At 37.8% G+C, this 18,976-nt stretch overlaps 1 protein-coding gene across 8 annotated transcripts in view; it reads left to right on the top strand.

Moving 5' to 3' along the window:
- The window catches only part of CD200 (CD200 molecule), a 220,773-nt gene that overhangs the window by 170,262 nt on the left and 31,535 nt on the right, over positions 1-18,976 (top strand). For 3 of the 8 annotated variants that reach the window (XM_056109287.1, XM_056109289.1, XM_056109288.1), the window contains exons 3-5: positions 2,126-2,446; positions 4,924-5,196; positions 6,769-6,876. In XM_056109287.1, coding sequence (XP_055965262.1) covers positions 2,126-2,446; positions 4,924-5,196; positions 6,769-6,876 — 702 coding nt within the window. Of the gene's footprint in view, positions 1-2,125; positions 2,447-4,923; positions 5,197-6,768; positions 6,877-7,270; positions 7,955-15,791; positions 17,282-18,976 lie in introns of those variants that run through there. The other 5 variants (XM_056109293.1, XM_056109294.1, XM_056109292.1 and 2 more) reach the window with 4 other exon arrangements.

Here is an 18,976-nt window from a genome sequence, read left to right as displayed (position 1 = left end):
CAAAATCTCAGCAAAGGCTTTCACAAAACCTCAATCCTAACAGCAGCTGTTATCCCCAGATCATTTCACATCAGTTAAATGTGAAGAGTCTGTACTATCTCATTAGAACGGAACCAATCAGGTGCTCAGGGGTTTTGTTTTGCATTCATCGTTAACACAGATCTCTCCATCCTTTGTGGTCTTGAGTATTGAAAGTTGTTTTTCTTTTTGTGCTGTGTTTCTGCCCTCTTCTAATCCACTAGTCAACATCCTATCACTTCAAAAGGCAGAATTAGGTGTTTTGTTGTTGTTGTTGTTTTGCTTTTTGGGTCATACCTGGCGTTGCACAGGGGTTACTCCTGGTTCTGCACTCAGGAATCACTACTGGCAGTGCTCAGGAACCATATGGAATGCTGGGAATCGAACCCGGGTCGGCCACATGCAAGGCAAATGCCCTAGCCACTGTGCTATTGCTCCAGCCCCAGAATTAGGTGTTTTCAACTATGACATTTTGTATACCATTTTATTAAATTGTGCTTTGTGTTTTCAATTCACTTCTATTTGGATCGGCAGAGATATCTAATGTTTGGATGTATATATTTGTCTTTCGATCTCTCTTGCTTGTTAATGAAGTTACAGTTAAATATTCCTTCAGAGAAGCATTTTGTTCGGATTTTATACTTTAATATACTTCAAATTGACATTTATCGTCACTTATAATTTTCTCTGCGATTTCTGGATTAACTGGAGAGTTAAAGTATGTGTGTTTCTTTTAGTTGCGCTGTGAACAGTGTTACAGGTGTGGAATGGCAGCCCTTAGTGTGCTTCATTGCAAGTTCAAGTTTTAGGGATGTTCAACACATTGTTTGAAAAGATTTGTATTCTCTTTTGGATGACATTTATGAAACTTATAGGTACATATCAGGTTATATTCAATATCAGTAAAAGCTTATAAACATTGATATACATTTAGATTGTTTTGCTTTATACATTTTTTTTACTATAGAAAACTCTTCTATTATAGTTGTTAAGCTTTGCATTTTCTTGAGGTTCCTTTAGCTTTTTGTTGTTGTTTTGTTTGGGGCTTACCCTGGTTCTGAGCTCAGGAATCACTTATTGTGGGGCTCAGAGAGAGAGGACAGATGGGAAGGGTCTTGCTCTGCATACAGCCTTCCTGGTTCTATTCTCAGGGCAGCATAAGGTCCTTGAGAACCACTATGAGTAGTCCCTGAGCAACAGAGTCAGGAGTAAGCCCTGAGCACCACCAGCTATGACCCCAATATAAACAAAAACAAACAAAACTTCCAGTTCTTTTTATGTTCTTTAATTCATTCCAAGTTTTTATATTTTTGTTCTGGACACTGGAAGAGTTCTGTGATCGGGACTTCTACTTAGTAGTTTATTTTTCAGTGATATCCAAAGAAGCTAATCTATTGCGATTTTTAATTTCTCATTTTGCACTTATCTAATTTTGTTATTGAATTTCTACTTCCTTTTTACACATATGTCACATTTATTCAAGTTGAATATTGTTGATTAAGTGGGGAAAAATCAAAAGATGGGAAATAGAAAATATTATTGATTTAGGACTTTTGTTCATTTGGTATAAGCGTGTGAAGCTTTTTATATCTCTTTCATTGTTTAAATTTCTCAAATGTTTGATTTTTTGTTATTATATTGAGATTTCCCATTGGTTTATATATTTGAACAATATGAGTGACTGGCATTAGGGAAGAAAAACATTATCGCCATGCCTTATATATTGCACTGCATTTGGTTAAAATGTTGAATGTATGGATTATCACTTGGTTGTCAAAAATTCCCTGGTACCATCAACCTCCTGGAGCTTTGACCTGTGTATCTCTATGTCTCACATTTTGATATTCACAAGTTTTTCTTGATAGGAGCCAGCACTTCTGCTGCCCTTGTGTGTGTGTGTGTGTGTGTGTGTGTGTGTGTGTGTGTGTGTGTGTATCGGGGTAATTTACTGAATTCAGTTTTTTTTTTACTTAACCTCGTTACTTTCAGTATTGCCTTTTTACCACTTCCTGTATTCACCTTGAATTTATGTTGCTTTGAATTATAAAAATATGGTTGTATTAAAATTTTAACGTACAAATATTCTTCTCTGATTCCATGATGAAAGTGGTAACTCAAAATGTAAGCAAGCCATTGCACTCACCTGCTTCCTTAAGATGTTCTCTGCAAGGTCCCGAGGAAGTTGTGATTGTGACGTGGCAGAAAATCAAGCGTTTAAGTCCAGAAAATATGGCCACATTCAGCAAGAAGTTTGGAGTTGTGCTTCAGCCTGCCTATAAGGATAAGATAAACATCACCGAACTGGACCTCAAAGAGTCAACCCTTACCTTCTGGAATACTACCCTGGAGGATGAGGAGTGTTACAAGTGCCTCTTCAATACCTTCGGTGCTGGGCAGATCTCTGGAGTCACCTGCCTCAGCCTCTCTGGTGAGAGTTTCTGAGAATATGTTGCATTAGACTAGAAGTACCATTTTCAAGAATATTTGCAACAAGGTTGTGATACCTCACTGACAGATCCTAACCCTAGAAAGGCCCGTGAAAAGAATTATCCTTCCATGCTTATTCTGTGATTATGGTTATTTCAAGCATTTAAGGGGTTATATTGAGTCACTGTCTGCAGTTACCTTTTATCCTAAAGAATTGTGTTGTTAGCATTCATTCAAGGACCGTGGAGAGGGGGGAAAGCAAATTATCCACCACTGGTGGTATGGTTCAGATGTGTCTTTGTGTTGGCAGCCCTCTGACTCTTGCAGAAGAATCCTGACCACAATATGCAGCACGGTTGTTTATTAAATCTGCATACTGAGTGTGAAGTAGATTTTCTCTGGGGTTTCTAAAACCTTACCACCTATGGCTCCGAGCACAGAGACAGTGCATTTTGCTTCAGGGTCATTCTCTCAGGACTGATAAGTGTGCGTGCAGCAAAACACTTTTCCTTCCTGATGTTAACTAGGGATTGAACGGGATAATAAGAAGTACTCATTCTGACAATATTAATTTCCCTCTTCGACATACTGCTAAGAGCAAAAATGGAGAGGAGATCACCACTCACATTCAGAAATCCTTGGCCAACTTGGTGATAGTTCTCTGCTGGGGCTTCAGGATGTGGCACTGCTCAGCCTTGTTTTGTGAGGACCACCAGAGACACCCCATGATCCATGGGGGCCTCCAGGGTTATATACCCTGAAGTTCTCAGAAGCCTTCATGCCGGGAATGGAACCAGAGTCGAGCATGTGTCCACCTGCTGTCCTGTCTCCTGGGCTCTGTACAGTATCTTGTTTTTAATTTTTAAGCTGGTTTTTAATATTTTTCAATTTACTCTCTCTGTCTCTGTCTCACTCTCTCTGTATTTCCCTTTTTTCGTCTCACATACACCCATATCTCTATGTAATCCTCCTATATCTGTTTTCTTCCCTCAGTTTTCTGTCCTTTCTGTTTTCTTTCCTAGAGACTGTATTTTTCTCAATGATAAAACAAACACTGTCCTTCCGTTGTTCATCGATTTGCTTGAGCAGGCCTAGTAACATCTCTTTTTGAGACTTGTTGTTACTGTGTTTGGCATATTGAATATGTCACAGGGAGCTTGCCAGGCTTTGCCGTGCGGGCGAGATACTCTTGGTAGCTTGCCAGACTCTCCAAGAGGGGTGGAGGAATCGAACTCGGCTTGGTATGGCTGGCTGCATGCAAGGCAAACTCCCTACCACTGTGCTTTTTTTTCCTTTTTTTTTCTCACAATGTTCTCTTTTTCTGTTACCCTTTCTCCTTTGCTCATAGCCTTTGGATTATTTTTCTATGTATACCAAACATTTTGAGTTTTCAAGCTGGTAGCCTATTCTTTTGTCTTGTCTGTTTCTAGTTATGCCATATAACTTTCATCTAAGCCATTCTTTGAGACCTCGGAGAATCCTACCACCAATTCTAGTAATGCCAGTCTTGCTTGACTTCCTTCCTTTACTTCTCTTCTTACATGCTCCTGGTGTCAGTAATCTGGAAACTGTTAAATGGAAACAGTTATATCCTCTGACCCACTGACTTCTATCCATATTTTGAACCACTAAGGAAAGATGAGGCTTTCACTTAGCTCTACCCTTTTATTATCTTGTGGACTCCAGAGCCAACCACAGAAAACACAAGTCTTCATCTTCTCAGTAGAGATAAACTGCATTCTATATAAAAAAAATGGACTCATTAGTCAAGGGACTATTAAAGGGGAACAAGATACAGCTGGCCTAAAAAATAATGTCCTTTTCCTGTAAGCTAGTTAGGTGATCTCCAAGATGATCCCTCCTGCTGTCATTGTGTGATTTTTATTTTTGGTGATGGCTCTGAATTTCCGGTGTAAAATTTGTGTAGGGAGTTTCCAAGTCTCTTCTCTGCATTTTATTCCCTGGTGAAACACCAAGTGAAAAAGGGACCACCAGAGTCACCCCATTGATCCATGGGGGCCTCCAGGACTATATACCTTTAAGCAGCAGACCCTGTCATGGGGTTTCGGTTTTAAGATTTTCCTGGTGAGGGTTCCTGTTTGAAAGTGCTGAATGAGAGAGACTGTCAAACTATTTGAGAGGAATGAATATTCAGAAGCAGGCAAAGTGTTGAATTGTCCTTGAAAAGATGATCGGAATGTTTAGGTTCTGAGCTGCTTGGGAGACAACATAACGTAGTTAATTGTACACACTATAGAGATGGCCTTCCTTGCTACAGGGTTTGACCAGATCAATATTTACGTCAGTTAGATAACTAGACTAAAGAAGACTGAAGAGGCTCCAGTTTGGTTGGATTGCCCCCTTGTCTTTCTAGTCCTAATTGTATTTGCTTGAGAACATTTCTCTTGTCTGAAGAGAGTGGGAGGCTCAGATAGGGTCCATAACTGATGGTAGACCACCATTTCTCTTTTGTCCCAGTACAGCCCACTGTATTCCTTCACTATGAATTCTTTGAAGACTACCTAAATATCACTTGTTCTGCCAATTCTCGGCCAGCCCCTGTGATCTCCTGGAAGATTTCTGGGTCAGGAATAGAGAACACTACTGAGTCTATCCCACACCCCAATGGGACCACGTCTGTCATCAGTGTTCTCCATGTCAAAGATCCTGAGAGTCAGATGGGGAAGGAGGTGATCTGTCAGGTGCTGCACCTGGGGACTGTGACTGACTTTAGGGAAACGGTGAAAAAAGGTAAGAGTATGTGGGGAAAGTCAGCTGTGATCACAGCTGTATACACACACCCAGAAGGTGGTGAATTGCCGGCATAGCCTTTCATAAGCCTCTTAGCAAACAAGCAAATAAGGAAAAGGATGGAATTTAGAAGGGAAACAACAGAGTTGAGGAAGCAAAGAAGGCCAGTATGATAAGTTGCCCACATAAATATCAAATGCTATTGTTGCTCATTCATTGAATTATCCATGCTATTAACAGTGACTCAATGTCCATTGTGTGTCAGATTTGATGATGCCACATTGTTGACGCTTAGAAAAACTCAGGTGCTGCAAGCAGAGAGCTTGTGACCTGCTAGGGAGTGTGGAGAAGCGACACTTGTCACACTGAGCATTCAATGCTTCGAATAAGATGAGAGGTCTGAAATGGAAAGGAGATCTCAAGTTGGAAGATTTAGAAGGTTTCCTGAAAGAAATAGCATATTTATAATGAAATGTTTACATGATGTACACTGTCTGAAGGATTTTTAAGGCAAGATCAATCTGAGGTGTTTACCCCTTTTAAAAGCCTGGCTTCCTTAAATTATCTGTTTCTTGCTTGTTTTTCTGTCTCAGGTATCATTGATATAAGAGATGAGCTTTTGGGTGAGACACTAAAGGAAACTAATTTAGAAAGAAGATATACTCTAGTGAGAGTCCCCACAGTTTTCTTTATGTAGAAAGAAATACATAAAGCCTTTTTTAAGCACTAACTCCAGAGAAGGCATACAGCAATGTAAATCTTATAAAATGATATTGCTACATTTTGGGCATAGGATTTTGGAACAATAAAACTTGTAAAAACAGGGTCAAGAGATAGTACAGTGGGTAAGGCGCTTGCCTTGCATGCAGCTCACCCAGGTACAATACTGGGCAATGTGGTTCCCTGAGCACTGCCAGGAGTGATTTTTGAGTACAGAGCCAGGAATGACCCCCGAGCACTGCCAAGTATGGCCCAACCCTCCAAAAAAGAGAAACAAACAAACAAGGAAAAAACCCTTGTAAAAACAGGAAACTTTTCCTATCATGCATGTAGCTTCCAAGGAATATTTTCCACTGTCTTTTCTGTGGTCCTTAAAAAACTGAACTTTATCAGGAAAAATTACTCAAAAGGCTTCTGGTGATAGATTTGGATGGTTGTGGAAAAAAAAAACTACATTTAGCCAAAGCAAAGGATGAAATTACATGCAAAATAAGGACCTCAAAACAAGCATGTCTTCTTTCCCAAGAATGCCCAATTGACTTTTATGTCACATTTTCATAATGTTTATTTCATTTGTGTCATGTTAGATGATAATATAAATAACTAACGGGCTGTTTTAAAGATTTAGTGAGGTAACATATTCAAAGGTCTTACTTCATATTTTCTAAATGAAACTTGTTAGTGGTGTTATCAACTATTATTCATAACAGGGGAAGTTATTAATATGGCCCTTAAGGCATAATATTTAAGAATAGATTTTATTGAAAGCTCAACATGTCTAAAACTTGTCTAACTTTTTGCCTCAAACTTTCTTCTGTAATTGTTTTTCTTTTCCTCCTTTAATATCCATAGGCTTATGGTTTTCAGTTCCACTAATACTAAGTATTGTTTCCCTCATAATTCTTCTGGTATTAATCTCAATCTTATTATACTGGAAACGTCACCGGAACCAGGACAGAGGTGAGTCATGTTTGAGAACATAAAGAATGAAATAAATGGCTTTTTAATGACAATTTGGAGACAATTTGGAGACACTTGAAAATGTCAACAAGAGGATGATGATAATGTATTTTGTTGTTTATAACATGCATAAGTATTGATGATATTTTAAAACACTTCAACATAATTTTCTAGCACTTACAGTTTTATCTTTTTTATTTTTGCTTGGTAGGATTGTTTAAAGGCTAATGATGTTGTATGTTTAGAATAAGGGCTGATAAGAAAAAATGCAAAAATGTTTATACAGTCACTGTGAAGTCATTTAATTGTAAAATAAGAAAAAGAAGTATCTCAACACTGGTGTTGTATTCATTCTTCCTATTAATGAAAGTGACTGTCTCTTCTCTTTTTACAGAATTCCACAGGCCACTCTCATTTAAGAAATTGAAATGGCCCAATATGAATATTTAATTAAGCAATGATTTCTATGTTATAGATACTCTGCTCTGTTATGTTCTGTGTCACAGACTCACTATATCTCAAACTCTATGGGCGACATCCATGTGCTCTATAACGAAAGTTACTATGTTGTATATTCTTCTTTTGTAGACTGTAAATTTATCTCATGCCCCTACAGCATCTGTTAACATGCTTTATGTATGAGAGGCATTCAATAAACGTTCATCAAATGACTTTTTAATGACTTTTTTATAGAATCAGAAGAACTGATCTGGTGTTATATAAGATGACGTATACAAAAATAAGTATTCAGAAGTCAATCTAATGAAAGATATGTGTCTACGAGACATAAAGTGTATGGATGTATGGGTCCATTCTTAGAGATTTTTTTAGTTCTCTTTTACTTATTAAAAATTTGCAACCTCATAAACACTGCATCAAAAATTGTGAGACATAAAACAAGAGAAATTAGCTAGAGATTTGTTAGTTTCTGAAGATAATACACAACTTGTTAAAATAATGCAAAGCTGCCATTACTTCCATGTTTCATGGGACTCTCCTAGGTTGAAGGGTTTTCTCCTTACATGACAGAAGGATGAAGAAGAGCAAATAGTTACTTTAGATTTCTATTTTAAAAATATCACTGAAATGCTTCCCCTGTTTCTTTTCACTTTATGTCTCATAGACACACATCTTTCATTAGATTGACTTTTGAATACTTATTTTTGTATACGTCATCCTATATAACACCAGATCAATTCTTCTGATTCTATAAGAGAAGAAAAAAATCTTCAGTATCACAAACACTTTTAGAAAATTAATAAAAACATTTGTTATGTCTGTAGAGGAGATTGTTTAGTTCAAGTCCAAATAGAACTAAAGCCCAGAGAGCTTGTGACCTGCTAGGGAATATGGAGAAGCCTGGAGGTCACGCAACTCGTCAAATGTAGACTTGGGTCTAGCAAACTGTTCTTCTGACCTGGGAAGTATGTTGTTCCTGTGGCCCACCCTGACATGAAAGGCACTATTGTCATCACTTGCATTAATTTTAGTCTTTGTCCACTGTTTTTTTTAAGTGCAAGAAAAAAATTAGAAGTATTCAAATTTATTTTGAAAAGTTCTTGGAGAAAAATCATGTAATACAATGAAGTCTAGCCCAGGGTAAATTCCACTAGAAAGGGGTATGTTCAGAACAACTGTACTTTGTTCACTAAGTATGTCATGCCTTTTTTCTGGGAGAGCTTTTGTTCAATGCCTTATCTAGTTTTAGAGGAAAAAAAAAGTTTTCTCTATACACAAGTTGTCTTCATTTGTAAAATAAACATCTAAATCTGTATTCACTCTTGTAAATAGAATTATAGCCATTTACTTATGAATTCTTCATGACATATGAGTAATTAAGTTAATTACATTGAATATCCAGTGACATATTTTCAGTGAGTATATTTTTGAACTAGTTTTAAAATTTTTAACGGACACATCTCATTTCGTCTCATTTACTAGCTGGTAAATCATAACATTTCTAGTATTTATATTGGAGACCCATACACTAAGTGCTGAGGAAACATTGGTTTCTTAAAGTCACACAATTTAGGTTACACAAAAAGTTGGGAGAAAAGGAAGAAAATTATAGAACATAGTGACATTTTAAAAAAGCAACTCTTTAAGTAGCAGATCTGTGAGAAACTGAACGGACCTATTATTTTTAACTTTATCTTTCTTGATCTCTTCTTCACAAAATCACAAATCATCCTGTTAATCGTCGATTGCCTCGAGAAGGCCCCAGTAACGTCTCTTTCATTCTAGCCCTGAGATCAAGGCTCTTTAGGAGAATGAGACCCATCATTGTTACTGGTATTTGGCATATTGGGTACGCCACGGGGAGTTTGCCAGACTCTGCCGTGTGGGCAGGCTACATTTGGTAGCCTGCCAATTTGTCCAAAGTAGGAATGAGATAATAAGATGTTATAATAAGATGTCGCACGGCCGCAAATGTGGCCGAGCGGTTCCGGGAGCTGGTTTTTATAGTATCTGGGTCTTGGCTGTTGATGGGATTATACGGTGCCAGGGGGCCAGTTGGTGGGTGTGACCCCCGCCTACTGGAGTTTGGAGGATCTGGGTGGAGGATGCCCGGCTTGGAGATCTCGGCCCTAGAACCCGCGTGACTTTGTCCCTCTGCCAGTACCTTCATTTGTGCGGAGAGTGGTCTCAGCATGGTGGTGGCTGGTCCTGGAGGTCTTTGGCTGCCGGAGCCCTGGTCGGGGCAGGGAGGAAAGCTCAACCTGCTCCCCTCCAAGGGGCTCCGGCGAGGGCAGCCAGGCGCAGGGGCAGGAGACTCTTCTTATCACTTTTTTTTTTCATCTTTTGTGAAAACAAAACTTTTGGAAACATACGAGTAAAAATTATATCAAGATTTTAGACTCAGTGACCTAAAATGTTGATATGAACAAAAATAAGGAAAGAGAGGTGCTGTTGTGTGTGTGTGTGTGTGTGTGTGTGTGTGTGTGTGTGTCTTTACAGTACTTGTGGAGATAAGAGAGGAGAGAAGGGAGCAATTATTTCCTGAACTTATTTTATTATTTTTGGTTTTTTAGTCACATTCGCGGTGCTCACGGATTATTCCTTGCTCTGTACTTAGGAATTACTTCTGGTGGTGCTCAGGGTACTACATGGGGTACCAGGGATCGAATCAGGTCAGCCACATGCAGTACAAGCACGAGGCCTTGAACTTTACTTTAATTCAACAAAAATTATCTCCATGGTATTCCCCAGTAGTGAAAAAAATCTATTGTAAAAAGTTTGTTAAGTGAATTTTATAACTTTTTTAGATAAATTACCTAAAAAAGGATTAGTTTAGATCAAAATCACTGCTTTAATGTTTATTAAAAATAGCAAGTAAATTAAAAATCTAGTTTATATATTTGGGACACAAGGGTACTAATGACTAGTATTATTTTATAGAGAAATTAGACTCTTTTTGTTTCATACATCAGGGTATACTGTTGAATTTGTTGGTTTTTCTATAAAAGTATAAAATCCAGTTCCCGGAACCGCGCGGCTGCATTCGCGGCTGCGGGACATCTTATCAGGACATCTTTTTATGACATCTTATTATCTCATTCCTACTTTGGACAAACTTGCAGGCTATCAAATGTAGCCTGCCCACAGGGCAGAGTCTGGCAAACTCCCCGTGGCGCACCAAATATGCCAAATACCAGTAACAATGATGGGGCTCATTCTCCTAAAGAGCCTTGAATATAATCTCAGGGCTAGGATGAAAGAGACGTTACTGGGGCCTGCTCGAGGCAATCTATAAAAGTGCACTCTAAAATAAGGTGCGATAAGTTGGAGGCAATTTCTGACAAGATCAGTAGTTACTTTCTAAGAAAATTAACAATACAATAGTTTAATGGCTTTCAAGGAATAAAGAATCTTTCCTTTCATATACTCAGTATTTTATTATTTCAACATAATCACTTTTCTTTCAAGTATTTCATGCAGAATTTGAGTTTTTTTAACCCTATTTTAATTTCTTGCTCTCGAACAGAGGAATCGAACCTGGGTGGGTTGCGTGCAAGGAACTTAAATAGGGTTAAAAAATTTTTCATTTCTTCCATTTCTTCACAATTATGTAGCATTTGAAGGGGCTCTTTACAAGGGCAATGTTAGTAAAAGGATATATTCTGTATGGCATTATGTCACTTGCCTTTTTTAAGCTATGTACTCTATCAGATAGCAACCCCACTCAATAAATTGATGATGGTGAATTGGTGATTAGTTGGAAAGAAAAAACAAAGAACATAATCTTTACAAGAAAAGTCAGAATGTTTGCTTTGCTCAATAATTGCTTTCTAGTTGTAGGTTTTAAGCAAAAGGCATGTGATCATTTATATAAGAAAAACATCAGCAACCTTTCTTGAACTCCATAGATCAGAATTACTGAAGAAATTTTGCCTTATTTTTCTGTCACTGTCACTGTCCTCCCATTGTTCAACGATTTTCTCAAGCGGGCCCAGTAATGTCTCCATCGTGAAACTTCTTGTTACTGTTTATGGCATATCAAATACACTACGGGTAGCTTGCCAGGCTTTGCCGTGGAGGCGGGATACTCTCGTTAGCTTGCCAGGTTCTCCGAGAGGGCCAGAGGAATTGAACCCGGGTGGGTTGCATGCAAGGCAAACACCCTACCTACTGTGCTTTCTCTCCAAAAAAATTGTCACTCATCATATCCAAGTGTTAAGGCCTATCCTGATAATAAAGTCATTAATAATCAGACCCTGAAGACTGCATATTCTTCGTTTCCTCTCCAATTCCCCTTCCCACATAGACTCAAGTTGATCTACATCTTATATTTCAGTCAGACAGGAAGACATCACAGACTCCTCAGATATTAAATACCAGTTGTCTACAAACATTATGCTAAATATCTTGGCTTTGGGCCATTCACTCTGTTAAGTAGAACATCCATCTATATTAGGGTCAGTATTTGATTAGTAAAAAGATGTCAAAGAATGAAAAAGTCCTCTGTTGAACAATGTTCTAACATCTTTGCCCTTTTAAAGTGTTTTTTTTTTACTGGTTATTTTAGTTGGAACCTTTGGCACAACAATAGTTTAGTCTGTGCTATTGAACTTGGCACTGAGCAGATCTGTGCTTTCAGGCCAAGTCAGGTTTGTGACTTTAAAATGGAAAAGATAATTGTGTTTCCTTACGATAAAAGCACTCAGCATGCTTTACAGAAGATACAGTGGTGCATATGCTGCATTAATTTTTATCGTTTACTTGCCAGATGTCCACAAACTTTGTGGATTAAAGCGACACAAATTTATTCCATAGTTTTAAAGGTCAGAGTCCAGTCTGGGTCTCACTGGGATAAGCTTCATTAATTACTAACTTCATTAATTCTGGCTGTCCTGGGGGGGGGGGGGTACTTCCTTTCCCACCCCTCCACCCCCAGTGTTTAGATATCAACTACTTATCTTAGGTCAGCGTTCCTTTTCATCTTCAGTGACAGCAATGACCAGTTGAGCTTTTCTTACATAAAATCAGTTTTATGTTCCTTTCTCCCACTTTCCCTTTGAAAGATCCCTGTGACTACAATGAGCTTGCCTGGATAATCTAGAATAATCTATCCATCTCGAGATGCAGGAAAACTCTATTCTGTTTTAGCCTGTCATTAGCACTGCTTTTATGGCAGTGGAAAGAAGAAAACATCGCCCCTTCGATGAAGACACAGAGCGTAGTGGGACAGAGACAAATGAATCAACAAGTCCGTACTATTAAAACATGAGAAAGAAGCTTTCAAAAAAAATAGAACTTGCTATGAAAGAGAATTCTTTGTGGAGGAAACAATGTGTTTTTATTTTACTAGGGAAGGCCTCTAGGAAGTGAGAGAGGCCTAGTTGAAAGAAAAGTCTGGCTGCAGAGGAGAGAGGAGCGAGGGCTGGAAAAGCGGTTGCTAAGTGAAATGTTAGAAAGCAAACACATGCCAGATGGTTTGCTGATTATAGACGGTAAATAAAGAAAGTAGGCCCCAAACATAACAAAAAATGACGCAGGCACAGAAAAAGTCGGTATTTACAAGGGAGGGAGGAAAAGAGGGTTTGAAAGGATGAACAAGGGGTATCAATTTGATTGGGTGATGGCACTAGAACTTTGGTCATAGGTACATTGCCAGTTGTGTGTGTGTGTTTGTGTGTGTGTGTGTCTAATTTATACAGTATTGTAAAACAATGACAATTCAATGAAAGTATTTTTAAAATTTAAATATAAAAGTTCTTGGGTAGAGAAGTCTTTATTCACAAATCACAAAGCATCCTGTTAATCGTCGATTGTCTCAAGCAGGCCCCAGTAATGTGTCCTTCATCCTAGCCCTGAGATTATATTCAAGGCTCTTTAGGAGAATGAGACCCATCATTGTTACTGGTATTTGGCATATTGGGTACGACACGGGGAGTTTGCCAGACTCTGCCGTAGAAAAGTAGAAAAGTCTTTATTAATTTATACAATATTACTCAAAGCAGTGCATAGGTTAGATGCATTATCTGTCTGCTTAGGTGCTCTAGAGCAATTTGTTGGAGTAATTTTTAGCTATATTAAAGAACCTCAGAAAACCTGCAGATATCTCCATATCAAAGAACCTCACTATCTGCAGAGCCTTTATAGTCTGCCAACATTTGTGATGTAAGTATACACACCACGGTTAGTTAGTTTATAGTTTCAAGTTCCCATTTTTTTTTAGCCATCTGTTACAGGTCTTCAAGGTTCCAGGCGAACAAAACAGAATACTCCCCATAAATGTTACTCTTAATTTCCAAATTTTTTAAATCTTTATTACCGTGTACTTTCATAAACTATATAAATGTTAAGTGAAATGCAAGTTTCTTTTGTTTTATGCAAATGGAGGGAAAGACATGGGAACTGCAACATTTCGACAGATTTCAAGGAAAATTAAGTTACCTGAATTTGTTTAGATTCTGTGACAGGAGTATTTGGAAGGAGTTAGAGAGCACAACAGTTATATCAGATATTAACTGTAGGAAGTTTGGGTTAGAGATAAACTAAATCAAATAGGATCAGAAAACACTGGACTCAAAAGCCTACACATACATCATTAGAAGCTAAATTTAATTTATTCCTGTTTATAAATTTCCTGGCTGGAGCAATAGCACAGTGGGTAGGGCATTTGCCTTGCACGCAGCCGACCCAGATTCGATACCTCTGCCCCTCTCGGAGAGCCCGGCAAGCTACGGAGAGCATCTCGCCCGTGGGGCAGAGCCTGGCAAGCTACCCATGACGTATTCAGTATGCCAAAAACAGTGACAACAAGTCTCACAATTTGTTGTGAGACGTTACTGGTGCCAGCTCGAGCAAATCGATGAACAATGGGAGGACAGTGCTACAGTGCTTATAAGTTCACATCCTTCTTTTGAGAGGAAATTCATATTTTAAATGTTGGGAGGGCAGAGCTTTCAGACTGTGTAGAGGCCCAGGATCCACTATCAGTGATACTTGACTGGTCCAGCCCAGCAATGCTGCACTGTGTGGGGCTGGGTGGTAGGATGTGATCTGTGGGACTCGAGGGCTCTTACAGCAGGAGAGGGAGGCCGAGGCAGGAAGGAAGTACAGGGTGTGAAGACATCCGGCATGGAAGGTCTACACTTCACTTTTTGGGGCTATCTCTCCAGCTTTATTGCTTTGTTAAAGTTTGTTGAGGTAGCCTTACCTTATAAGATTGCAAATGTTTGTACATTCTATGAATACTATGTTGTGACACCACACCATGCCCCAAAGTGAGTGTTACACCATGGTACAATGAAACCCTCTACACTTTAGCCCAGGACCCTGCTACCATGCTCTTTGCTAACTTTAGTTCTGTGGTCATAGTCTGAGGGGTTATTTTGGGGAGAGGGGGGCGTGTATTTTTTTCCCTGCTTCACATAAGTCCCCTGGGGAATCCACTGCTGCTGGAGTTCAAATCTACTGGTGGTGACAATTTTCTTTGGCTGGCTGGAGCGATAGCACAGCGGGTAGGGCGTCTGCCTTGCACGCAGCCAACATGGCCAACCCGAGTTCGATTCCTCTGCCCCTCTCAGAGAGCCCGGCAAGCTACCGAGAGTATTCGATATGCCAGACACAGTAACAACAAAGTCTCCAATGGAGACGTTACTGGGCCCGCTCGAGCAAATCGATGAACAACGGGAGGGCCTTTACCTTTACCTTACCTTTATGTATATAACAATTTTTGGATGAAGTTTTCTGTATTTGACTTTTCTCCTATTTTGCTCAGCACAATTCTCTCTAGGTCCATTATTATTGGGAGAAAAGATATGATTGTGTCTTATCTTAAAGCTGATTGTACTCCACTGTATGTCTGGAAAGATAGATGAAATATATATATATGTATATATATATATCACATGTATGTCTTCTCATTTGTCTTCTTTATTGAGCACTTGGGTTACTTGGGTTATTTTCATATCTTGGTTATTATAGAAAGTGATACACTAAACATGGGGGTGCATATATCTTTTTAAATTACTTTTTGTATTTTTCAAATGCTACCTAAGTGCAAAATTGATGGGCCATATGGTAGACCATATAGTAGATGTGTTTTAAATTTGGGGGTCACTATATTGGACCAGTGATTAAGCAAACCCTTCTCCTCCCCCATTACTTCCCAAAGCAAAGTTTCCCATTTTAGATAGTTCTTCCTGGATGCATCTTGTTTCTCCAGAGGCCGTTTTACTTATTATTTTGATTGGCTTTGCAAACCATTATTTTCTCAAATTGGTTAAAGAAAAGCACAATCACACACATCATATTGGATCAGGGATATTTATTTCCTCACCTTTGCCAAGAAAATATTTATAAATAGAATTCAGTGTTTTTCTTAATTATTTTATTTCCGTTTCAAATTATTAGAATAGAAACTAACACATGATCAAAGTTGCTGTTTTATTTTTTCTTTTATCTAGAGCCCTAAAGGAGATACACAGAGCCTTTAAGATTTTCCCTGGTTTACTTGAATCTGATGTAAAAGGAGAAGAGGAAGAAAAAAGTTTTCCTTCAAAAGAAAAAGAAAATGATGTAGGAATAAAACACCTACGAATTTTAAGACTAACAGCTCTGCGACCTGGTGCTGTGTGAGTTGCAAGAGGGAATTATTTTACCTCCCAGGTCTGTTGTAGGACCTGATTTTGTAACATACTGCAGTGTTATATTGATAGGACATGTTATATTGATAGAACACTGGATTTAGAATAAGAAGGCGCAACTGAGAGGCTCAATTTAGACCCAACTGGTGGTAGCCCTTCATTAGTCACTTTATCTTTGAACTTCATGTCTGCATTCAGAAAATAACTGTTGGGTCAGATAAATTTCCAGTCTGCTGTAAAAACTGTTCTAATTCCAGGATAGAAGGAATAAAAAAAGGTCAAAGAGTGAAATGAGATGTTAGAACATGGAGAGATTAAGGACCAAAGCCCTTCTCTGAAACTACACTACCTATTGCCTTTCCGTTAATATTATGTATATATCCTCTGCCCTAAGGTGTTCTTAGGTCCATGGGTCTGTTTGTAATGAGCCCACTACCTGTTTATAGCTTTGCTAATAACTTACCGTTCTGTCATCCCAGTTTCACTGAATAGCTTCTTAATTTACATCTGTGAAATTTGCCACAATGAAAATAGGCTGAATTTGTTGCAAAATAAAACTGGCAAGTTTTACTCATCTAACTGTAAAGCAGAGTAGCAATTCTTAGTCTTAAAAAGCAACTCACATTTTTTAAAAATGCATGCATTTCTTGTCCATTTGTCTTATCATTTGATTCGACCCTATTATAGTCATCTGAAGTCAGTGTAGTATAATGAAAATATATTACTTGTAGAAGAAACATTTAAGTTTTCTGAATAGCAGTTAGCTACTTCATATTCCATGATTCTCCTGGCTTCACTGATCATGAGTTAATTTCTGAAAATTGCATAAGAGACATGTCTGAGCATTATTCCATTGCTCCAAATAGATTGTTCTAATTACTGGGACAATTTTATCTTCATAAGTAATAACAGACAAAATGAGTGACTTTTTCAGTATCTTTTGTTCTCTGTTCAGTGAACTAGGAACCAAAACTAAAACTGATTTTACTATTGAATTTGATATTTATATATTTGGCAAACTTTTCATGTTATTTAATTCTGTATTATTTCTTATGTTTGAATTACATCATTATTAAAATATCAATTCAAAATATTTTGTTTATGATATTATTTTGGGAAAAGTGTAAAGTTAATGATAATACTTGCACTTTCTCTGTTTGTGAAACTCTCCTCCCATATTACCGCCCAAAGAAAGCTATTGAAATTTCTGATTAATCATGTCACAGATTAAATGTCCTTAGTGTCTGTCTCTGATCAAATTGGTGTCGGTCTCTTTTTAACATTAGTTATTTTGGAGTGTTTCTTTATGCTTTTTTTTTGGATTTTACTTTAGAGACCCACTTTTGAAAACTCTGGCTCACACAATTTTTAATTTAGCATTGATTTTTTTTCCCCCTGCATCTGATTTTGCTATTTTTCTATTAGCTCAACTCAGCTGATACCAGTTCAGACAGGAACAACTTAAAACAGCAATTATCAAACATTTATGTCTCAGGATCAATAAAACTTTATTGAAGAACCCTAAAGAGTTCTCTGGTAATGTGAATTATGTGTGCTAATATTGTTGTATTCCAAATCATTACTGATCCTTTTATTTATTTTGGGGGAACCCCAGGTGGTGCACAAGGGGCCCAGGAGCAATCTGGACAACACTCGGCCAACTGAGTCAGTGTGAATGTGACGGCCCAAGGATACTGAGCTGCTGGGTGCTTCAGGGCTCTTGCAGTGCTGCGGCCCAGGATGCCCAGGGCAGTCCTGGAGGAAAACTAATGCACTTTAAAAACAAACATGCGTAGTAATGCATTCAATTAGCCATCAGAGTGATGGAGACACCATATACTATAATAGCTTCTGGAAGCTCACTAACACACTTATGAGGGAATGATAGCAATAAGACAAATAATGTATTAGTGATGGGGCCTGAGCCACAGTACATCATAGTACTGAGTTTGATTCCAGCACCCTATAAGGTTCACCAAGCACTGGGATACTGATAAGCCCTTTTCCTGATGCTGCAATGTATGACTCCAGAGTAAAAACAATAATAATAAAATACAAAAATGTGATAAAAAATTTTTAAAAGCTAAAATAATAATAATAATAATAATAATAATAATAATGTATAGGTGAACTACTGGAACTAAACTTCTGGAACTATACTTTTTACTTGAAGTATAAACTAAGAAGAAGTTTACTTTATGATATGTCATGAGTTTTTCTTAAAGAAAAGCCTTATTAAATAAGTACCCCAGTGACTAAGCGGAATTCTACCAAGTCATCATAGCTGTAGTTAGTTCATTACTTTTTTGGGAACTTCTCTAAAATTAGAGTACCCTAACAATTTAATTTAAATCATTATCAATTATCATAATGGAATATTAGTAATTGATTCAATTCCATTTGATGTATTAAATGATTTATAAATTACTTTATAGTATATATCAAGAGACTTAAAATAAGTAGGATTTAGTTGAAAAGATTGGAGACATAGAAAAATGAAGGTTCTGTTTAAGAAGGCAGATTCCTGTAGAAACCAGATTTGCCCTCTCAGTAACAAGCTGATATTAACCCTGAATCTTTCAACTAAGGGTACTTTTTGAATTTGTGAATTGAAAAATAGGCACTTGAATTTTTCATCTATGAGCAAGACTGGGAAAGTTGCTTTTGAGTCATTTGAGTCACTCAGAATAGCTAGCTCTCAGTTCTCTTGCTTAGAAGAAATTTACAAAAATTCCAGGGTGGTGTAAAGCATCACTGAGATCCAGGAAAACTAAAGAATATTTTTGTGCCTAAAATAAAATAAAAAATGAAGATAAGGGTTCCTTAAATGAGGAAGAGAGTATAAATTCATTAATTACTGACTGGGTAACATGTCAAGAAAACATATTTGAAGGGTACAAAATCAAAATTGTGATGGGGTTGTTAGGATACTTTGGTTAAAATTATTTTCTTTCATTTTATTCTTGTCTCTAGGAAAGAGATTAAAATTAAAAAAATCATGGTTG

The sequence above is a fragment of the Sorex fumeus genome, unplaced genomic scaffold (assembly GCF_029834395.1).
Source record: "Sorex fumeus unplaced genomic scaffold, SorFum_2.1 ptg000265l, whole genome shotgun sequence".
Classification (NCBI taxonomy): Eukaryota; Metazoa; Chordata; class Mammalia; order Eulipotyphla; family Soricidae; genus Sorex; species Sorex fumeus.
This window is presented reverse-complemented; position numbering and strand designations above follow the sequence as displayed.